The sequence below is a fragment of the Cladophialophora psammophila genome (assembly GCF_000585535.1).
Source record: "Cladophialophora psammophila CBS 110553 chromosome Unknown aczJe-supercont1.11, whole genome shotgun sequence".
NCBI classification, from domain to species: domain Eukaryota; kingdom Fungi; phylum Ascomycota; class Eurotiomycetes; order Chaetothyriales; family Herpotrichiellaceae; genus Cladophialophora; species Cladophialophora psammophila.
The window spans coordinates 27,049-46,263 of NW_006912932.1; the positions used below are offsets into that span (position 1 = coordinate 27,049).

Consider the following 19,215-nt stretch of genomic DNA (forward strand, 5'->3'; position numbering starts at 1 on the left):
CAATACTGATCTCCATCGTACAATGCATATCCTAGGGCTATGGTGGAACCCGTCTGCAATGGTCGTCTCATCGAAGAAGCTGTGGACATTCAAGAGATATCGAAGATTTTTAATTTAGAGAGCCATGCCCGCGCCGGGTCCTAGCTTCGACGGACCGGCAGGAGAGTTGCGCTTGTCCCTTATGTTGCTCGCAGAATTGCTCCTTGGTCGATTTGCAACGGCCATTGGTGGTGGACCGCCGCGAACACCATATGGTCCAGGGGACATGCTTCGACCTGGCGGTCCCATTCTCGGGCCCGGAGACATCGATCTCGGTCCTTGATTGAAGCCTGGGCTCATCGGTTTACGCATTGGGGCCGGACTCATTCTTCCACTAGGACTCATCGGTCTCCCTGCAGGACTCATCGGGCGTTGAGGACCCATGCCAGACCTGGGGCCGCCAGCTGGGGACATGGGCCGAGACCCGGGGCGAGACCCCGGCGCTCCAGGTGGTGGTGGTCGGGCATATTGGTTGAGATGAGATGGCTTGGGCTTGGATGGTTTGGCGGCGAGGCAGGTTCTCGGAACCACACCCTGCTGGGATCGATCAAGTCGGATGCAAAGCGCCTAGGAATACATTAAAATACTTGACTAATTCAACAGAAATACAACACTTACCCATCCATCATCATACTCGTGAAGTAGACGAACCAGTTGACCGTTCTTCAACTCAAGTTCGTCGTCCATGGAAGGCACAAAATCCATCAAAACGCGGTAAACATTGCCTTGAGGTTCGGATCCAGGGCCGCCGGCGGAGACGAGAGCTGGCGATGCTGGCGCCGAACTAGCAGGAGAAGGAGTCTGTTTTGGTGAGGGTTGGGCAACGGGAACAGGAATGGGAGCCGGAGCAGACGCAGAGGCTGGAACAGGAACTGGTTCCGGCGCTGGTGCGAGTTTCGACGCTGGAGCGGATGCAGGAGCCGCAGTGAGAGCTTGAACTGGTTCTGGAGCGGGAATGACAGCGGGCGCAGCAGTTGGACCTTCGGAGAGAGCTGAAACTGGCTTGGCTTCGATGATCGGGGCGGGTGCGAGGGCAGCGGCAGTAGCAGCAGCAGCAGCAACACCAGTGACAGCAATGGCTGGAACGACAGGAGCTGGTTTGGCAGTGGATGCCACGCTGCTTGGCGTGGCCGGGGCTACAATCGCTTTCTCGGGGTCTGCAAATGGATTTTTGGGATCAGCAAATGGGTTGTTCGGATTATCATCCTGAGATCGGCGAGGAGCTGGACTTGGACCTCGTTGACGAGTTGGGCTTGGGCCGCGTGGTTGAGGCGAGGGACTCAAGTTTCGAGCAGAGCCAGAAGCACGGGCGGAATCCGATTCTCCGATGGTAGTGAGTAGATTGCCGGCGCTGAGTCTGCTCTTAGAAGACGCTCCCATGAATTCAGGCAACATTCGAGACACAGGCCTGAGGCTGATTCGGGGAGCGGTTGAGCTGATGGGTGGACTCCTAGTCGCCATCTCCGTGCTGCTGACTCCAGCACCAGGATTGTGCTTCTCATTGTCCGTGGCGGCTTGTGCCTCACGCTCACGCCTCTTCTTCCCGAGTAGCCATAGCAGGAAGACAGCAATCAGACCCACAATTGCGATGACCGCAATGGCGATACCTGCTTTCGCACCTGAGGAGAGGCCGGAACTTGGGCTTGAAGAGTCAGGAGTGCCGGTAGCCGCCGCAATTGCACCACTATCTGTGTTTGATAGGGAGGAGAACGCGGTCGGGGAGCCATTGCCTCTGGTTGTCGGTGCAACTAGGGGAGTAGCAGTGGTCGGCGCAACGCTCCCAGTTGAGCCCGTGGATGAGCCAGCGGTGGGAGAGGATGATCTGGCGGCACTCGCGCTGGAATCCTGTGTGGCGGTCTCAGTGGCAGAGGAATCGCCAGTGAGAGTGGTATAGCCTCCAATGACACCAGTAAAGGTTGGCTCTGCCGTGACATAAACGACAGAATAAACAGTGCCTCCATCAGTGATGGAATCTTGACGCCTGGCCAGCTCCACCACCTTGTCGTGGAAATTCATCTTCATCTTTTTTAGGTCTACTGCTTGTTGAACTCGGCCTGAATGGGGGGGGGGGGGAGAATGTATCTGGTAACGCAGATGCGAAGCTGGTTCAGGCGGATTCTTGATCGTCGCCGATTGTGTCGAAAGGGTATAGAACAGGCCTGGGCCGGCGGTTGAAGCTGAGGTGTTTGATGAAAGTGTACAGCTGGATATGTCACAGCGCTGCTGGAATCGTTCGACGACGATGGAGTGACTTGGAAAGGTAAGAGGGTGAAGGAGCGGCTGGTGATGAATTGTCGATAAAAGAGGGGCGACAATTCACACTCAATGGATAATAGGGATGAATAAGGAAGAGAGGCAAGAATCGAAAGGATGTCAAGAATGGACTCCGCGTCGTCGACGAGCTTCGAGCAGAAGAGAGCAAGCAAGAAGAAGGAGCGAGAGAATCGAAGCTACCCAGTAGAGGGAGATGAGAGAGTGCAGTGGCCGTGGGCCGTGGCAGTGACGCGGTGGTGAGATAAGAGACGAAGGGAAAGTGGTTTGACTGAAGCTGTTTCAAACGTAGGCGCAGTTGCGACTGGGCAGGTGAGGGCAGGGCGTGGACGAGGGAGGCAGCGGGATGATTAAACATGGGCGTTCAGGGGTCCCTGGGACTGATGATTGGTGTGCCTGGATTTAGGCCTTAGTAGCCCAAGCCACCCAAGCGCCGCCGGACGCCCCAGGCCCCGATATAGTTTAGGCGCCCCTGTACCTGCAGCGTTAGCGGCCGATGAGCGAGATTGCTCCTTTTTCGCTCAACGTTGCACCACAGTCCCGTTGACAAGTGACGCTGTGGTTTCCCGCATGTGCTTTCGAAATAATTGTGTCGTTTTCAGCGACTACTAGATAGGTACGAGGTACTGCTCTCTCTACCTATGTGCTTGTAGATACGATGGAGGTATGAAGTGCTTGTATGCGTGGTGAGGGCCTGATCTGGTACGCGTCTGCTAGCCACGAGAAACATCCGAGTAAAGAAGCTTCTGCACGCGAGATTTGCCGACAAGGAAGAGCCTGATAAACGCTTCATCCACTGGATCATCATCCATTATTTTTATCAACTCCCTCGTCCGCCATGAGATTGTCGTCCACCTGCAAACTTCTCCGCTCTTGTCCCACCCATCAAACACTCGTCAATCCCTCTCGCACTCTGATTCGACCTCTGTCCAGAATGTTGATATATTGATTGGTGATTCGTCAGGCCTTCGCCTTCGATCTTCTATCCACACTTGTCGTGTTATCGATCATCTGTCGATCAGCCTCGCGTTTGGTGCCGAGGGTGCTGAGTACTTACGCCTCAAGAGATGCCCATATGGCCTGCTCTGAAGACCGACTAACGGCGGTTGCCAAAGTCTGGATCGCCCGTTTTCATGGGACCATCTCTGTTAAAATAGTCAACTCGCTCCTCAAGATCTAGGCGAAAATTGTACAGACTACATCACATGTCCCTCTCAAAATGTTATCATCATCCCCCAATAACCGATTTTAGGTCATGCCGCAGAGCTTCTTTTGCAGTCAATCTCCTTGTCTTTTCATAGAAGACAGTTTTGGAGACAAAGTCAATGGCGGCTACAGAAGCCCCAGGAAGAATTTCCTTCCATGGTTTTGCTGGAAACTTCTGAAATCGCATCTTTCCCCAGTCACGACATGCTTCTGCAGAGGGCCAACTGTCCACGTCCGGCGTCCCAAGTGTTGTAAACATGGACTTGATCAGGCTTAACTCGCTTCCCAATGGACCGGCATCGAATAGTGGATGGTGGCCGTCCCTGACCATTTCCGCAACAACACAACCCGCTGCCCACATATCCAACGAGGTGTCGTACGACCGATCTCCAAATAGGATCTCTGGTGGACGATAGCAAGTCGTACCGACGTCAGTGATCTTGGTATCCGCAGGCTCGGAGTCCTTATCGTCTGGAGACCATGCGATACCGAAGTCTATCAGATAGACAGGCCCGCTCATGGTTTTTAGTAGGATGTTGGATGGCTTGACGTCTCTATGGATCATGCCTAAGGCATGAATATGTTCCAAGGCCTGGAAGAGTCCGTCGAACACCATGCTGCTCTGCTGTCGGTCCAGCCGGTCCGATCTGAGAAGATTCTCCAGGTCTTGCCTGAGGAAAGGGAAGACGAGGACGAGTCTTCCTCCCGATTCGTGAATGGTGTCTAGAAGAGGCACCACATGCTCATGGCGCGCCTTGACAAGCAGCCTAGCCTCTCGTTCCGAGTTATGGGGCGGAGTCATCATTCCCGGATGGGTGACTTTGAGGGCCACAATTCGAACAGGAGCGTTCTCGTCCTTTGCCTGCGCTTTGAAAATGGTCGACATTTGCCCGTCTGTATGGTAAGTTGCATATTTATAAGCACCGAAGCTGGGGCCTTCGAGGTTCAATATCTCTTGCTCTTGGGGGAGCTCGGTTTCGTCCGCTGGCGCTGCATTTTGCGCTTGGGTGGCTTTTAGAGCCTTTTGCAGCTGTCTTTGGTATTCTTCCTGGTGCAGTCAGCGGCGAATTGCTGGGACCATTGGAGGGCTGGATACTGGAGAAGAAGCTGACTGCAGGAGTTCCCCTTCGAGATCTCTGGCCTTGTTGCGAGCTATGTCTCCATCGTTTCCTGCTGAAATGAAGGCATTCGCCCTGCCGTAGATTAGACGAGACAGCAGAAACTGTCTGCTTATTCTTACAGAGACACAATGTTGCTCAGTCTCTCGGTGAAGCTGATGTCTGCGGGCATGGTGAGTGATGTGCTGAGAGAAGTCCTGTTCTGTCCCTCCTGTTCTGTGCTTGTCCTGCTGGGAGCCTTGTAGGATTCGGGGGCATGGAAATCGGTGCTCGGACTCTTGGGAACAGTCTGGAGAGAGTGTGAGAGCTCATTTGACGCAGAAACACCCAAACCCGATCTAGCCAGTGTAGAGGGCATTCCGTAGTCAACGTAGTATAGCCAGAGCAGCTTCGAAACGAGGACTGTGCGGGAGAGTGACAAGCTTTTAGAATTCCCCGAACCAAAATGTGGAGGGAGAGTCTGCAGTGCGCAGTCTGACTGGTAGCAGGTACAGTACGTATGTAATCGTGACCCGCCAAATACCGAAGAGCCACCAGAGCTTCCAGACCATTTCCTTCTTCCCCTGCTTCATCGAGTCTCGTCGTGCCGACTCCAGACTCCACACCTCATCTGATTTCTTTTATGTGCCATGCCACTTTGTCTTGGGATATATCTGTGTTTGTTCACTTGAATAGAGTGTGTTTAATGCTTGGATAACCTTTACGCCATGTCCAACACGGATTACCAGCGGACTGAATATCTAAATCTTCTGGTAAGACCTCCCCTCGAAAACCCGTGAGCCTCCGACTGTAGTGAAACTCATCTTTTCTTTGCGCCAGGCCTCGTTGCAACCGGAGCAAGCCGTAAACATCCTCAATGACCGTGTCACGCTCATTACCAAGATCAACAGTGACATTGCCGATTGGCTTCAGGTCAGTCACTCGTGTAACACATCGACCTAGATGTTGACACTCGCGCAGGAACGTCGGAAGGTAGAGGAGGCCTATGTCGCGGGTCTGCGGAAGCTTGCGCGAAGGCCACAACAAGATGGAGCCGCCGCTCTTGGGTATGCACTGTCTCGGCCGGCTGTCTAGGGTTGCTAAATCGACGCAGCATTTTCCAGATGCCCTGGCAGCGAATTGTCTCCGGCACCGAAAACCTCGCGGCATCGCACGAAACCCTTGCTACCAAGATCGAAACCGACGTCGAAACCCCCTTGCGCAGCTGGGCGACACGGAACAAAGCAATGCACAACCTAAACACCGCACAGGGAAACCTGATGTCGATTGCAAAGGAGCTGTCTAGCGCACAGAGAAAGGCTGCAAAAGGTGGAAGACGGGCTGACACAGCCAGCTCAACGGTGGAAGATGCCTCGCGTCAGTGGGAATCACAAGCACCATATGTCTTTGAACAGTTGCAAATCGTGGACGAGTCGCGAGTCAACCATCTACGAGACGTTCTTACGCAGTTCCAGACACACGAGGTCGACTGTATCGAAAAGAATAAGGTTAGCGCAGAGTCTTGTCTGAATGCATTGCTCAACGTCGAGACGGCGGACGAAATAAAGACCTTTGCAGCAAGAGCCGTCAGTAGAGGAGCCGGCACCCTGAGAAGGCTCAGTTCAGCGACAGCTGGTGGAAGGCCGACCAGTTCCTCAATCCGTGCTCCGCCAACACCGCCGCCACCGCGGGGCACATCTGAAGGGCAGAGTCAACGCTCAAATTCTTTTGCTGGCCAGGATAGACTGGCTCCATGTGAGTTCGATCAGCTTGTCATTTGGCTGGTTCTGACGTGTTCCCAGTGCCCGATGCTCCGCCACACAAGGAGAAGAGCAAATTGGGTGGTCTCAAGCGCCTTGGTACGGTCATGAACAGAAGGAAGAGCACCGCTCCGCCAGTGCCTTCCACAGAAGAGAAAAGGAGGACTCGATTTGTGCCTTTCAGAAGAGGAGATTCATCCCGGAGCTTCCAGGACTTGGAGGAGTCAGGACAGGGTCTTACACCGGCTGCGACTCAAGATCGGCCGATGTCTTCAGTTTCTCAAGATCGACGACACGATCTTCCCATTCGAGACATGTCGGAGCCACCGCTGCCTCTACCTCTAACTAATGGAACTACCCAGCCACAAAGTCCTTTGGAATCGCAGCCGACTGTTGCTCCAACTCAACCTGGCTTGGCAGACAATATCAGCCCGCCACCTGCCCAGTTCAGCAACAACCCATATCAACAGGCTATATTCCATCAACCACCCGTCCCTGAGACCACGAGCTCCATGGCTCAGGCTCAACAAGAGGCAGCCTTCGTTTCCGGCCCAGCGGACGAATCGGCCCGGAACTTCATGATCCGGGACAAGCCGATCGAAGAAGACGAAAGCGAAGCTCAACTAGCGATGAACAACATGGCCAACCAGCTCCGCTCACAAGCACAAAATGCCGGCATTAACCGTGTCCAAGGAAGTGTGAGAGGACGAAGAGACGTGCGAAATACAATGTACATCCCGAGCAGCACGGAGGCACTACCGCACACAGCTCGCACTCCTGGGCCCATGACTATACCGGAGAATGCCAGCTCGCCCGAGGTTACCCTTGCGTCTCCTATTCAAAGGCCAGCGGTGGTAGCACTTTCCCAGGACGAACACGGTGCAATAGGCTCCGACACCGCCTCGATGCACTCATCCAGAAGTCTAGCCGGCCCAAGTCCACATCCCGATCTACACGAGCCGGGCCTTAACGCCTCTGTGATCGAAACTGTGCATTCCTGGTTTACCGAGTCTGGCATCAGTAGGTCCTTCGTCCTCGGCGAGGTGGCGCTCGCATGCAACCCGACCGGCCTTCATGACCCAGATACTGAAACTGTCCGCATCCAGCATTTCGAACTGCTCGACAAAGTCGCCGCGAACCCCATATTCATGAGCCAGATCAAGTCGCCTGAAGACTCAGCAGCTCAAGCTGAGGAACGGGCTGGCTGCTATTCCGTGCTTGTCTCCTCGCTGAGGAGACCGACCCCAATGATCTGCTTGAAGTACCAACTACACATGGAAGAGAGCAATCTGGCCCGGTACAGTCCGGTCCTAATCACACCGGCGTGGCAAATTGTCGAGGGACAAGTGAGTGTAATTGTGCTGTATAGTCTGAACCCTGTCTTTGGCAACGAGCCTCTGACACTCAGAAATGTGCACATTAGCGTGAATCTCAACACCACTGGTGAAGGGACAGGCAAAGCGATGTCTGCCATGATGGCGCCAACCCAAGGCGCAAGCTTCCGCCGCAAAGCTTCATCAGTGGTGTGGCGCATGAACGAGTTCACGGTGAAACCAGAACAGGAGCGCTTTCTGGTTCGGTTCATGACCCAAGGCGGCATGGCGAAGAAGGGCGGCGTCGAGGTGAAATTTGAGATTCCTGGACGAACGGCCAGTGGTGTCGGAGTGGAGAAGCTCGTTGCAAAGGAAAACGACCCCTTCGCCGACGACGGAGGGGCGGTAGAGGATGCAGAGGCGGTGAAGAAGAGCTGGGAGACAGTGCCGACCAAGTCGAAGTTGGTTAGTGGACGGTACACTGCCAGCTGATGAATCTCTGCTACCATGCTGCTGTGGGAAGAGAGTGAGACAGGCAGCCGGGCTACAAAATGAGAGGAATTCGAATTTGGAGGATGGAAGAGTTGTAAATTGGATACTGGGGAGCGTTGTTTCCTGCTTCATATATAATGAATGACCAGCGGAGCCACACACGGATCCTATATAGCGCGGCGATTGATTTGTTGATTCTTCCCCTTTTCAAAGAGGATTTGATGCTGTTTACTGTTTACTGTCACCACTGTCCCTCCTCGAATCGGTTGCTGCATACATCACGTACGAGTGAGGAACAAGTCTAGATACGTATCTACTCACCCCCTCTACCTAGTTCTCTCTCTCAATCACTCTCTCTCTCACACACACACACACACACACACACAGAGAGAGAGAGAGAGAGAGAGAGAGAGAGAGAGAGAGAGACTCGACTGGGAGGCAACATCGATCCAACCAGTTGAGCTGCGCCTACATGTTCGTCTTCTCCCCCTCGCAATAGATGTATGTTGGTAGCTCAAGTATGTTGGTAGCTAACCTGACTAAAAAAGAGAGAAAGAAAAAAAGGTGACCCGCCGCCACAATGTTCTCGGTGCCATTCGTCTTCAGCGTCGTGTCGTGCCAGCCAGTCAATTCTAACTTCCTCTGCTTTCCACCATCTACGTAATCCCCTATCTCGAGATTGCGCCGGTGAATCTCAGGCAAGATCTCTTCCCTCGGCGGATGTAAAAGGGTACCTCCCTTCGACGCCAACGCGACGAATTGCACTTCCCGCAGAAACGGTCAGTGTGACGCCGTGGGCCCCGACGGCCTGTGGGATAAATGACCACAAGGCAATCATGTGGCGTCTGCTCGCTGACTCGATCCATTCCAGTAATAATAAGCGCCCGTCTCTATCAATGGTCCTAGCTTGGTCCATAGACCCTAATGCTGTTTCTTCTCGTCGGTCGAGAACGGTGACGGTGCCCCCTCCACAGCCTCGCAGAACGGCGCCATTTCTCCGAAGCACCGCGCTGATCATATTCTCCGTAGGTGGTAACGATGTCGGCATCGTTTGCTGCCGCATTTCTATTTCGGCAATAGCACACCCCTCTCCTTGTCATAACTCGCTACTTCCTTGACTAAGGCCACAAAATCCTTTTGTTTGTCCTTGGGATGTGCTACTACCTTCATAAGGTCTCTGATCGTTATGCCTTGAGGTGGGATTGCGTTCTTGATGTCTTGTGCTGAAGGGAACGCTACCGGTCTGGGAGCGCTACCTGGAGCAGAGACGGGGGTCGGGGACGCTGCCCGGGAAGATGGCTGACCTTGCGGTGAGGCTGTTCCGGGTGCGCCAGTTGAAGGCGGGGACGCCGACATCTTGAGATTGAGGCGTCGAGCACGACTGCTGTCGGACATGCCGGCGGCATCAGTGTCTGTGTCTGATCCAGCTCCCACGGGACTTGTAGCACCGCCGCGCTTTCGGCCCTTTAATGCCGCCAAGGGGTCCAGGGTTTGCGGAGCAGAGGAGCTGGGTAGGACATTGACGGGGGACATTGGCCTCGAATGACCCGGCGTAGGTTGACTAGAAGGCAGATGTCTCGACTTGATCTTCTTCTTCCGCGTCGAGACGTCCGTGCCCGAGGCGTCAGAAAGATTTGGCGAGCCGGGGCGCTTCAATGAACGCGACGATGTCGATTTCTTCATGCCGCCTTCATCTTCGCGATCGGAACCCCTCTTCTCTTTTCGACCCGAAGGCGTGTTTGCACCAGAGGACAGAGCGGATTTCTTGGCCTCAGCCTCTTCTTCCTTCTTGACATTGGCGAGACGCTCACGCTCGATTCGCTCTCGTTCTTCCTCGCTGTCGGTCTTTGCACACCGTATTAGCGAGCCTGTCTTTGATGGTGTAGAAAGGGTAGAACTTACCGAGGATTCATATTCTGAATCACTGCCATGATTGTAATTCCGCTCCCGCCTCTCCAGGGCTTTTCTCATGTGTCGGAAATTCTTCTTTCTGGCCTCCGCTTCCCGCTTTTCTCGGGCTTCTGCCTCATCATACTCCTTGAGGTCCTTGAAATCGAGGAAATTAGCTTGCAATTGATCTTCCTTGATCCGCTTCTCTGCGAGCTTCTCATCCTCGTCTTTGTCTACGAAGAGATCGCCCTCCTCATCATCGGCAAAGTCGTCTTCGTAATCAAGATCTGCTTCCTCACCAGTCCTCCCTGCATCGACTGTTGTCCGAGCTGCGCCAGAAAAGAGTGCCCTACTTTCTTTGGCAGCGCGCTCTTTCAGGGCTTCCTGAATTCGAGCTTCTCGGTGGCGAATCAGCCACTCGGGATCAGAGCCCCCCTTTTTCATTGCGGCTTCGACTTCCTCGATAGACATCTTTTGAAGGTCCTCCCGTTTCGGCTTGAATTGGTAGACCTTTTCGATAGGGATGAGCCGAAATTTGCCGGTTGACGCATCCACCGAGGGCTCGTAGATCAAGGCGGCGTTGGAACTCACGGAGCCGATTTGATGGTGTCCAATGAAGCAATGCTTGTTTTCGAAATCTTCAAGATGCCATGGCAGTTTCTCTTCGTAGTTGGTCTGGATCCGTCGTTTCTGTTCGGCCGAGAAGTCGGGTCTGAAGACTTGTTGGGTTTTCTTTTTAAAATTCAACTTCTTGCCAGTATTTTGCGACGGGGCTATTTGCGCAAGGTTAGCCTCGCGCTCTTTCTGCCGAGCTTCCTTCCGCCGGGTCAGATCTTCTCTCTCTGCGGCGGTGAGGCCATCCTTTGGTTCTGGTTTCTCTTCCTCTTTCTTTTCCTTCTCTTGGCCCGGAGGGGGAGCGCGAGGGTCGCGTCGATGCAGACGAACTGGTTTCGGGAACTCGGCTTCATTACGAATGTCTATGGGTTTATCACCAGCCAGCTGGAGGATATGATACCTGAGGCTATTGAGGAGATCTCTCTTTGTCGTCACCAATTTGTAGTCCGTATAGGATATCCCTTCGGCCGCGACTCGGGGGTCACTGAAGCCGCTCACACGCTCGCGATCCGGAATAACTGCTTTGGAAGGAGAGGATGGGCGTGGAGGGAGCGCATTTAAAGATTGGGGCTTGGGTGGTAGATGACCGTTGACGTTCACCGGAGGCGTAAGGTGGCCATTCAGTTGAGGCTTGGTGCCGGCAGGATTGTTCCTGGGACCTTTAAAAAAGGGATCAGATGCTGGCTTCTTGCGTCTGACCATAGGAGGAGCGCCAGGAGGACGAGTTGCAGGCACGCTAGACGGGGCGGAACCTGGATTCATTGCTGCGTCTGCGCTATCGGGGCATCAGTGAAGATGGATGCAGAAAGAAAGGTATAAGGGGTCTTTTGGGATGACTCAGTGACTGGTGAGTCTGGGATAAAGAGAATGGTCGGTGGTTGATGGAGATGGCAGAGACGCAGTGGTGCCAGCAAGCCCTGAAGCGGCTGTGGTGTTGTGGATAAAATGCAAGGGCAGCTTCAGGTTTTGCCGTCATACACACGCCTGCCCCCGCTAACTTCCTTAGGCGCCAACTGCTAGGCTACGAGGGCTGCTCGGCCGGCAGGTGGGTGCCAAGGCACTTAGCCCGATGACCCCCAGGCGGCTGTTCGTGGGGGCGTTTAGAGTTTTCCTGCCATCTAACCGCGGGCGGCTGTCGGCTTGTCGCACATGCGGTTTCACAGGCAATGACGAACACTTAGATTCACTCACGCACCCACCCTCTTTCATCCATCCATTCACATTCACTTCGCAGCCTGACGAGCTTTTCATTTCATCTCAAGGGGCTCTTGATAGACGCGACCAACTTGTCACTTACGGAGAAAGCCCTTCTTCCACTTCTGTCCCTTTCCACCCCTCGTGATACGCTGCTGATGGATTCACCTCTTCCTTGTCGATGTCAGATCCGACACGTATCCTTGTGAGCTCCATCTGAATCTTGCTCGCGGTTCATCAAGAACAGCATGGATTCACCAGGGGATCAGTCTGGCTTCTCTCCTCACGTCTGGAATCGACTCCACGAGCTGGCTCAGCATCCGCCACCTCGTGGACGAGGCAGCTATCACCGTGGCCAAGGTCAGACAAGAGCTGCCTGGTTACACCAAGATCAACAGGACCAACAAGAACACCATCGATGGAATCTCCCATTCACTTCCAGTGCCGATCATTTTCCGGCCCTACAACCACCCCCTCGTGGAAGTGGGAGAAATCACGCCCCTATTTCCCGAACACCCCAGTATCCTCTGGAACCTCGACCCCAGAATTTCAACGATGCACGACATGGCACTCCGAGAGAGTATCAAGAACGTGCAAGAGGTAATTATCGAGGTCTTCGCTCCTCCGGTCCACAGCAACGTCGGTCCCAGCATATTTCCCATTCAGAACACACGCCACAGTCCATCAACCCTGCCGCGTTCCACGCAGATGGGCGACAAGTGGGGCATCACCATGGGCAACTTTACAGTCCTAATGACAGCATGCACTTGACTACTGAGCAACAACATCGATCCATCAGACATATGGTCATGATGCAATCAGATTATCTCAACGGCGTTGGCAGAAGGGCGTATGACGTACACAGGTTTAGGCAAGAGGAGAAGGACATCAAGGAGAATTTCCGGCAAACTTTGGAGAGAGTTGCGAGACAAGCATTAGGTGCCAGATACCCTGACTTGGAGCCAGACAAGGTTAAATTGAAATGCTACGGCAGTCTTGCCAACGGCTTCGCACTGGCAGGATCAGACTTGGATCTGCTCTTGTCATTGCCTGAATATGAAGGGCCCAAACCAGAAGTCAATGCGATGCCTACAAGTCAATCTGAGATCACATCGGACGACCGGCAGGAAGGGCAGGGCTTCAAAGCTGACATTCGTCGAATCTTGGAGAAAGCCTTCCTTGACCATGGGTATGGAGCCAGACTTCTCACGCAGACGCGCGTCCCAATCTTGCGCGTCTGTCAGAGTCCAACCCCAGAGCTGCTCCGCAATCTGCGACAAAATCGCGCCGCGTGGGACATGTCTCGCGATGAATCAGGTATTATCGAAACCGATCTTCCAACGTCAGACGACGCCCCTGCAGAAGCCGATTCGGTTCAACAAGCTTTGACCGACCTCAGTCTTGCAGCGACTGCACCTGCGAAGCAAGGCCGTCATGGTAACGCAGGTCTGGAGTTTACCGAGGATTGCGGCATTCAGTGTGACATTAATTTCGCCAATTTTGTGGCTCTTCACAACTCGGCCCTGCTGCGAACCTACCAAAGTTTCGACTCGCGGGTCAGAGAAGTCGGCATCTTTGTAAAGATCTGGGCCAAGGCAAGAGACATTAACACACCCTATCGCGGCACTCTATCTAGTTATGGCTGGATTATGATGGTACTTCACTACCTGATGAATGTCGTGAATCCCCCCGTCATTCCCAATTTACAGTATCTCGCCAAGATTGACGACTCATGGTATCCGGATAGACCAATTGAGTTGTTCGAGGGATTCGATGTCCGATTCGTCCAGGATTCCAAAGGTTTGAAAGAAGCTCAAGAAGACGTGGCTGCAAACCGAAATAAAGAATCTGCAGGTCAACTGCTTAGAGGCTTCTTCCAGTACTACGCAACCTATCAAGGCTTTCATTGGACCCGGGATGTTATCTCGATCAGAACAAAGGGTGGTCTTATATCCAAACAAGCCAAAGGATGGACTGAGGCGAAATGGCAACAGACAGGGAAGACATCAGTCCGTCTTCGCTATCTGCTTGCAATCGAGGATCCTTTCGAAATCGAGCATAATGTCGCACGCACTGTGGGACATCATGGCATAATCGCCATACGGGACGAGTTTCGCCGAGCGTGGTCAATCATCAATACAATCGGCACCGATCAGGAGATTCCCGCTGGGGAATTTCTCACTCCCGTCACGGAGCGTGTTGATACGCTGAAAAAAGATCTGGAAGGCCGCAAAGAAAGACAAATGCAACTGAGGCAAGAATTGGAGGCTAAGGAAAAAGCATTGCTTCGGAAAGGGGATGAGGAAACCCCTGATCCATATACAGATGGTACGTTGGGAGATTCTGATCTGGGGAAATCCGAGACCCACCTGCCTCAAGAGAGCAAAGTCTACCCGTCAAAGTCGAAGCTGACCTCGACAACGTACCCCCAGGACAGGAACAGACGAGTGAAGCCAAAGAGATGGCGATACAGAAAGGTATCAGTCGACAGTGATGATGGCGAAGAAGACGAGAATTCAATCAATGATGCACGAGATAATGCAAAAGAGCACGACAGTACTCATAACGCTGCTCCACAAACTAAAGCCGAGCCAAAGGAATGGAACGAGGGACTCACTTCACGGTCAGAAGTGCTCTTCGCCAATGGCTATGATCTTGAAGGGAACCCTATCGCTTGGGATATTGACACCCGAGATGGACGCTGGCTCGCCTGGAGAGACCGGAAGGTAAAGAAGGGCACGTTAAAGGAGTTTGCAAATCCCAATCTAAGCAAACTGAACGAAGAGTGTCCTTATGACGCTAGACGACCCAATCCATACATCGGCAAACCATACCGCAACAACTTTGAACACTTAATGCAGAATCCGAGAGCACCCTGGCCGTCAAGCAATCGTGGTAGAGGGAATAGGAGCGAAGCGGCACCCTTCCAGGCTCGCTCTGCCGAAGATAGGGTCGCTGTATCTGGAGCTGAGAGAGATGCTCAGACAAAAGACACGCCCGTGGCAGATGTGGTGGCCGAAGTGGCTGAATCATGTGATGCAAACAACCCCGAGGAGAGCAAGATCGCCTCCATAACAGAGGCTTCAGCGAGGTTAGTAGGGCCAAACATCCCGTGGGACACAAGTACTTTTGGTGGCCGCTGGCTTCGATACCGAGACCGAGCCATACGTGCCGGAAGGTGGGAACACCATCGGCACTCTAAATACGCCGAAATTGATCTTGCGTTTCCTTACAACCCGGAAATGACATGGGCAGAAATGGCGAGAAAGAATCAGCTATTGGAACAGTACTACAAGCACACTATTTTCCCGACCAAGCAGCGGAATACCTTTTCTCGACGCTTTGCAACAGTCTCGCCTACAACTGAAGTCAACGAACGGGCTCCATCATCCGGGGGGGGCCAGCCAGCAGCATCTCAGAATCAGACAAAGAGTCAGAAGTCAAGCCACCATTATTCAGTATCAGCAGAAAACACTGCACAGGGTGGCAGTTGTTCTTTCGTCTGTTCAAGTTCTGCTCAGATTGATCCGTTGCCAGACAAGCCGCCTTCCTCCGACAGTCACCCTTCTCACGCTACCATCTCCGAGAGTGCGCCGACAACACCACCTGGTGGTTCTCGGAGTCCAAAATTGGATTTTCTACGCACCAAGCGGCTCGCCTTCTTTTCGAAGCTGACGACTCCGTCGAAGAATAAGGGCGACACAGATGTCCAATTTTATTCCAAGCCAGCTATTGCGAGCGAAGCACCGGAACTGGTCGATGAACAGATCCAGAACCCTCTCCCACGCCGCCCAGGACTCGCTGAAGAAGTGAGCTTTGGTGGGGATTCTCGTCACGACATGGAAGCGAAAGGCCACCCTAAAGAAGGGGCCAACCAGTCATATCATGCCGGCAACGAGTTGTCCCTTCCAGCATTGGCGACGGATGAGAGCCAAGGCACGGACAATTCATCCCTTCAAGTCCCGGCGACCCTCTATCCTGACGTCGACAGCAGCAGACGACCTAGAGATGAAGACCCTAACGTTATGCCCATCCCCCGATATCTCGGCTTTCGTTTCGACCCACAGCAGTTAGCGGATCTAGCCACCATCGCAAAAGGCGGCAATGGATGTGCACGGGGAGGGGCGCAATTTCGAATTGAAGAAGAGGAATACGAATGGGGCGGCGGAGGGATGATGGGATGGAAGACGAGTAGCGGACCGCAGCTTGCTGGTGCGAGTGGCGGTCATCCACCGTACGAGAAAGCTGGTAGAGGAGACGAAGAGGGTTTACTTGAGGAGCTGCCGAGGGGCTTGGATTGATGTCTTAGTACAGGACATTCTGGGGAGAAAGACGTCATGCTCATCAAGGTTCAAGAAGTCCATCATTATTATTTCTGGTATTATTAGACGGCGATTGGGATAACCACCGCCAGCTGGATAGCAGAGCGTGGTTGGATTATCGTTATTATCGGGGATAGGCCAAAGATTTAGAGACGATAGGTGATAGGCGATAAACTACCCAGTATAGAGCGAGATATCATTAGCCTCAGAGCGGCGAACTATGGCGTGATCTTTCAGAACGTCCAAAGAGTCCGGTCGAGACGTTGCACATATTACGAAGACAATCGCACAGGTTGATGTCGCCAGATGCATCAGAGTAGATATTCAAACAAAGTACCCCCGTCAGAGAACGCGGTTGTAAAACGCCAGTGCCAGTAACGGAATCTTAAACTATTCCTAGGTACCTAGGAGGGAATCATACATCATTAAATGGCCCACAAAAATCTCGTCGCAGAGGAAGACAGCTCATCTTTCCACTTGCCTGATGAGCGGGATTCAAAACAACTGGTATCGTCTAACTCGCGATACAGATATATATATGTATATATCTTAGAGGTGCTCAGCAGCGTCGAAGCGGCCGCTATATCAAACGTAAATGACAGAGCACCGCTATTTCCAAAGGCTGACAACAAATTTATTGTAAATGAACGGCGCCTTTGATGTAGTGGTGAATCACTTTACCCTTTTTTAGGCCGATTGTCCTGCGTTGTTCTTGACAGCAACATTATTAGAAGCCAGGATTTCCGTAGGTTTGATAGGGTTGATTCTGAGTCTGTAGCGGCGAGATTCCCATGTCGAACCCACCGAGGAATGGATTTTCTTCCACACCGACAAGAGCCTGCATCGAGGAAAACGAATCAGGCAATTGGCCTGATGTCCTGAAGCGAGGTTGATGAGTATAGTTGAAGGTCCGGATGGATTCATCCAGGATTTTCTGCGCTTTCTGCTTTTGTCGGGCGTCGAGGAACGGCACATTCCCCTTGAGTGCTTCATCGTCCCAACGAGTGCTGAATGCAACTTGCAATGCAGGAATCTCTGCCGAAGGGAAACTGATTGTCCCCTGGTGGATACCATCAGGAACATCGGTGTATCCCGGAAAGAACAGCTTCCACCACTCAGCCCACTTTTGAGGTGGCCTTAGACTGGGATTATTGTATATTGTGTCCATCTCTTCATATAGATCAATCCCAATCTCGAACCTCGAGCCGGCGTAGAGGCCAGGCGTGCAAGCTGACGGTTCCTTTTGTCGCTGGTTGAGGTGCACCGCATCAGCGCGTCTACCACTGAGCTTCAGCCCATAGGTTTCACACCCGTAGTGGTGCTTCCGAAAATGTTCCCAAAGATGTCGGAATTCAAGACCGTCTTTTGCGCAACCGGGATTGGTGCCCATATCGCCAATAGGCCTTCTGCATAGAGGGCAGTCCCATCTGATTTGTTTGCCACGCGTCCTTGGCTTCTTAGGTTCTTTAGGCCGCTCATCCTCGTCATTATTACCATCTTCATCCGCCTCATCACTCGTGGGGGCTGTGCGTTTGCTTCCGCCACTTCTACTTGAGCGTGTCGTAGCAGGCGAGGATGATGGCTGGGTCGACTGTGGTGAAGACGAGGAAGGTGCATTGCCAGATCCAGCTGTGTGTTGCCTGAGGCCTTCCAGATGGGAAAATCTTCCTTCGAAAGCAACTTCTGGTGGGGAGCTTGCGATCGCGCCAACAACTGAACGGGCATTTTCGGGACCAAAGAATGCCTCCAGTTCATCCACCATGCTCATCTCTGAATCTAAGATGGCATCGTCATCTCCGTCACAGGTGACTTGATCATCGTCACGTGGACGAACTGGCCAGCAGGTCTTGATTGAGGAAGTGCTGAGGCACTTCGCTCCCTGTTTGAGATTGTCGGATAAGTTCGGTACATTCAGGCGGGCGCAGGCCTGCTGAGAACCGCGACATTCCGCATTGGAAATGAGCAAGGGAGCTGGGTGCCCGCCTGCCACAACGGATACCCCATTCCACGGTGGTGAAGTGTCAGTAACCTGAATATGGGGCGGCTTGAGTGTATGAGGTTGTGGGTATTTGATTGTTGTCGGCCCGGTCAGGCTGGTCGTCGGCTCCTGCACTCGGCGGCCAGAGTGCACGCCTGTTAGGGCAACTGAACATCTGTCGTGGTCAACCCGAGTCGTAGCAGGGAAAAGGTGCTTTGCGGTGGGGTTCGCGTCGCAGAGAGCCTGCAAGAGGGATTGATTCGAAACCGTTTGCGCACCGACATGGAGGATCTCCTGCTCTCGATCGGTTGATTGCTCGTCGTACGTCTCTGCCTCTGCTTCTGACAAGCCGGGTACGAACATCTTGGGTCTTACAACATGGAAGTATTCGTCGGCAAACGAGTCTGCACTCGAGGAGTCAGAGAAGGCGAGCGATGGTGCCTCGCTCAAGCTTGAAATCTGAGCGTCACTGTCGTCTGACTTCTGGCTTAGGCTGTGGTGGCTTGGGAGTCGGTTCAGAATATTCGCATAAGCTGACAATTCTTGAAAGCTAGCGCGGGAGATAGGCATGATAGAGGGCTCTGTGGATTGAGCCATTGGACATACATGGCCCAGGTCCAGATATTCTCCTCCATCTAGCTCCAATGAAGTATGCCACGAGCCATTCCCATGCAAATCGTCTCCCTGCGGATAAATTGCCGTGCCATCCATTTGAAAGCAGGGATACTCCTCGGGCAATGCCTCCAAGGGGGTCGAATTGGGCCGGGACTCTGACAGCTCGTAGGGGAGGCAAGGTTCCTAGACAGAAGGACGATGGAGGCCAGGCCGAATTGAACAACGACAAGATGGCCGGTATATCGAACGCAGCTAACGTCGTATGTAAAGGACAGAGCACCTCTATTTCCAAAGGTCAACGGGAATGCTCGTTCCCAACGAAGGCCACCTCGGATCTAACAGCGAAGGGGGTTCAAGCGTGCCACTGACTTTTTCAATTCGAATTCAACACATCAGGCAAAACAAGTAACTCGATGCTCCAAA

The 19,215-nt window shown here is 53.1% G+C and overlaps 6 protein-coding genes across 6 annotated transcripts; 2 read left to right on the plus strand and 4 right to left on the minus strand.

Moving 5' to 3' along the window:
- Positions 1-114: 114 nt before the first annotated feature.
- A1O5_07222 (uncharacterized protein) lies at positions 115-2,061 on the minus strand (the record flags this gene model as incomplete). Its single annotated transcript, XM_007747811.1, has 2 exons — positions 115-606; positions 658-2,061. 2 exons carry the CDS (start codon positions 2,059-2,061, stop codon positions 115-117), a joined length of 1,896 nt encoding a protein of 631 aa, XP_007746001.1.
- A 1,477-nt stretch (positions 2,062-3,538) lies between these two features.
- On the minus strand, positions 3,539-4,806 carry A1O5_07223 (CMGC/CDK protein kinase; the record flags this gene model as incomplete). The annotated part of the gene is made up of 3 exons (XM_007747812.1): positions 3,539-4,564; positions 4,613-4,709; positions 4,757-4,806. The coding sequence occupies 3 exons, from the start codon at positions 4,804-4,806 to the stop codon at positions 3,539-3,541; spliced, it is 1,173 nt and encodes a 390-aa protein (XP_007746002.1).
- A 535-nt stretch (positions 4,807-5,341) lies between these two features.
- A1O5_07224 (uncharacterized protein) lies at positions 5,342-8,178 on the plus strand (the record flags this gene model as incomplete). Its single annotated transcript, XM_007747813.1, has 5 exons — positions 5,342-5,386; positions 5,454-5,546; positions 5,595-5,680; positions 5,728-6,368; positions 6,416-8,178. 5 exons carry the CDS (start codon positions 5,342-5,344, stop codon positions 8,176-8,178), a joined length of 2,628 nt encoding a protein of 875 aa, XP_007746003.1.
- A 1,065-nt stretch (positions 8,179-9,243) lies between these two features.
- On the minus strand, positions 9,244-11,445 carry A1O5_07225 (uncharacterized protein; the record flags this gene model as incomplete). The annotated part of the gene is made up of 2 exons (XM_007747814.1): positions 9,244-10,023; positions 10,081-11,445. 2 exons carry the CDS (start codon positions 11,443-11,445, stop codon positions 9,244-9,246), a joined length of 2,145 nt encoding a protein of 714 aa, XP_007746004.1.
- Positions 11,446-12,638: 1,193 nt separating this feature from the next.
- A1O5_07226 (uncharacterized protein) lies at positions 12,639-16,178 on the plus strand (the record flags this gene model as incomplete). The annotated part of the gene is made up of 1 exon (XM_007747815.1): positions 12,639-16,178. One exon carries the CDS (start codon positions 12,639-12,641, stop codon positions 16,176-16,178), a length of 3,540 nt encoding a protein of 1,179 aa, XP_007746005.1.
- Positions 16,179-16,926: 748 nt separating this feature from the next.
- On the minus strand, positions 16,927-18,747 carry A1O5_07227 (uncharacterized protein; the record flags this gene model as incomplete). The annotated part of the gene is made up of 1 exon (XM_007747816.1): positions 16,927-18,747. One exon carries the CDS (start codon positions 18,745-18,747, stop codon positions 16,927-16,929), a length of 1,821 nt encoding a protein of 606 aa, XP_007746006.1.
- Between the last annotated feature and the right edge of the window lie 468 nt (positions 18,748-19,215).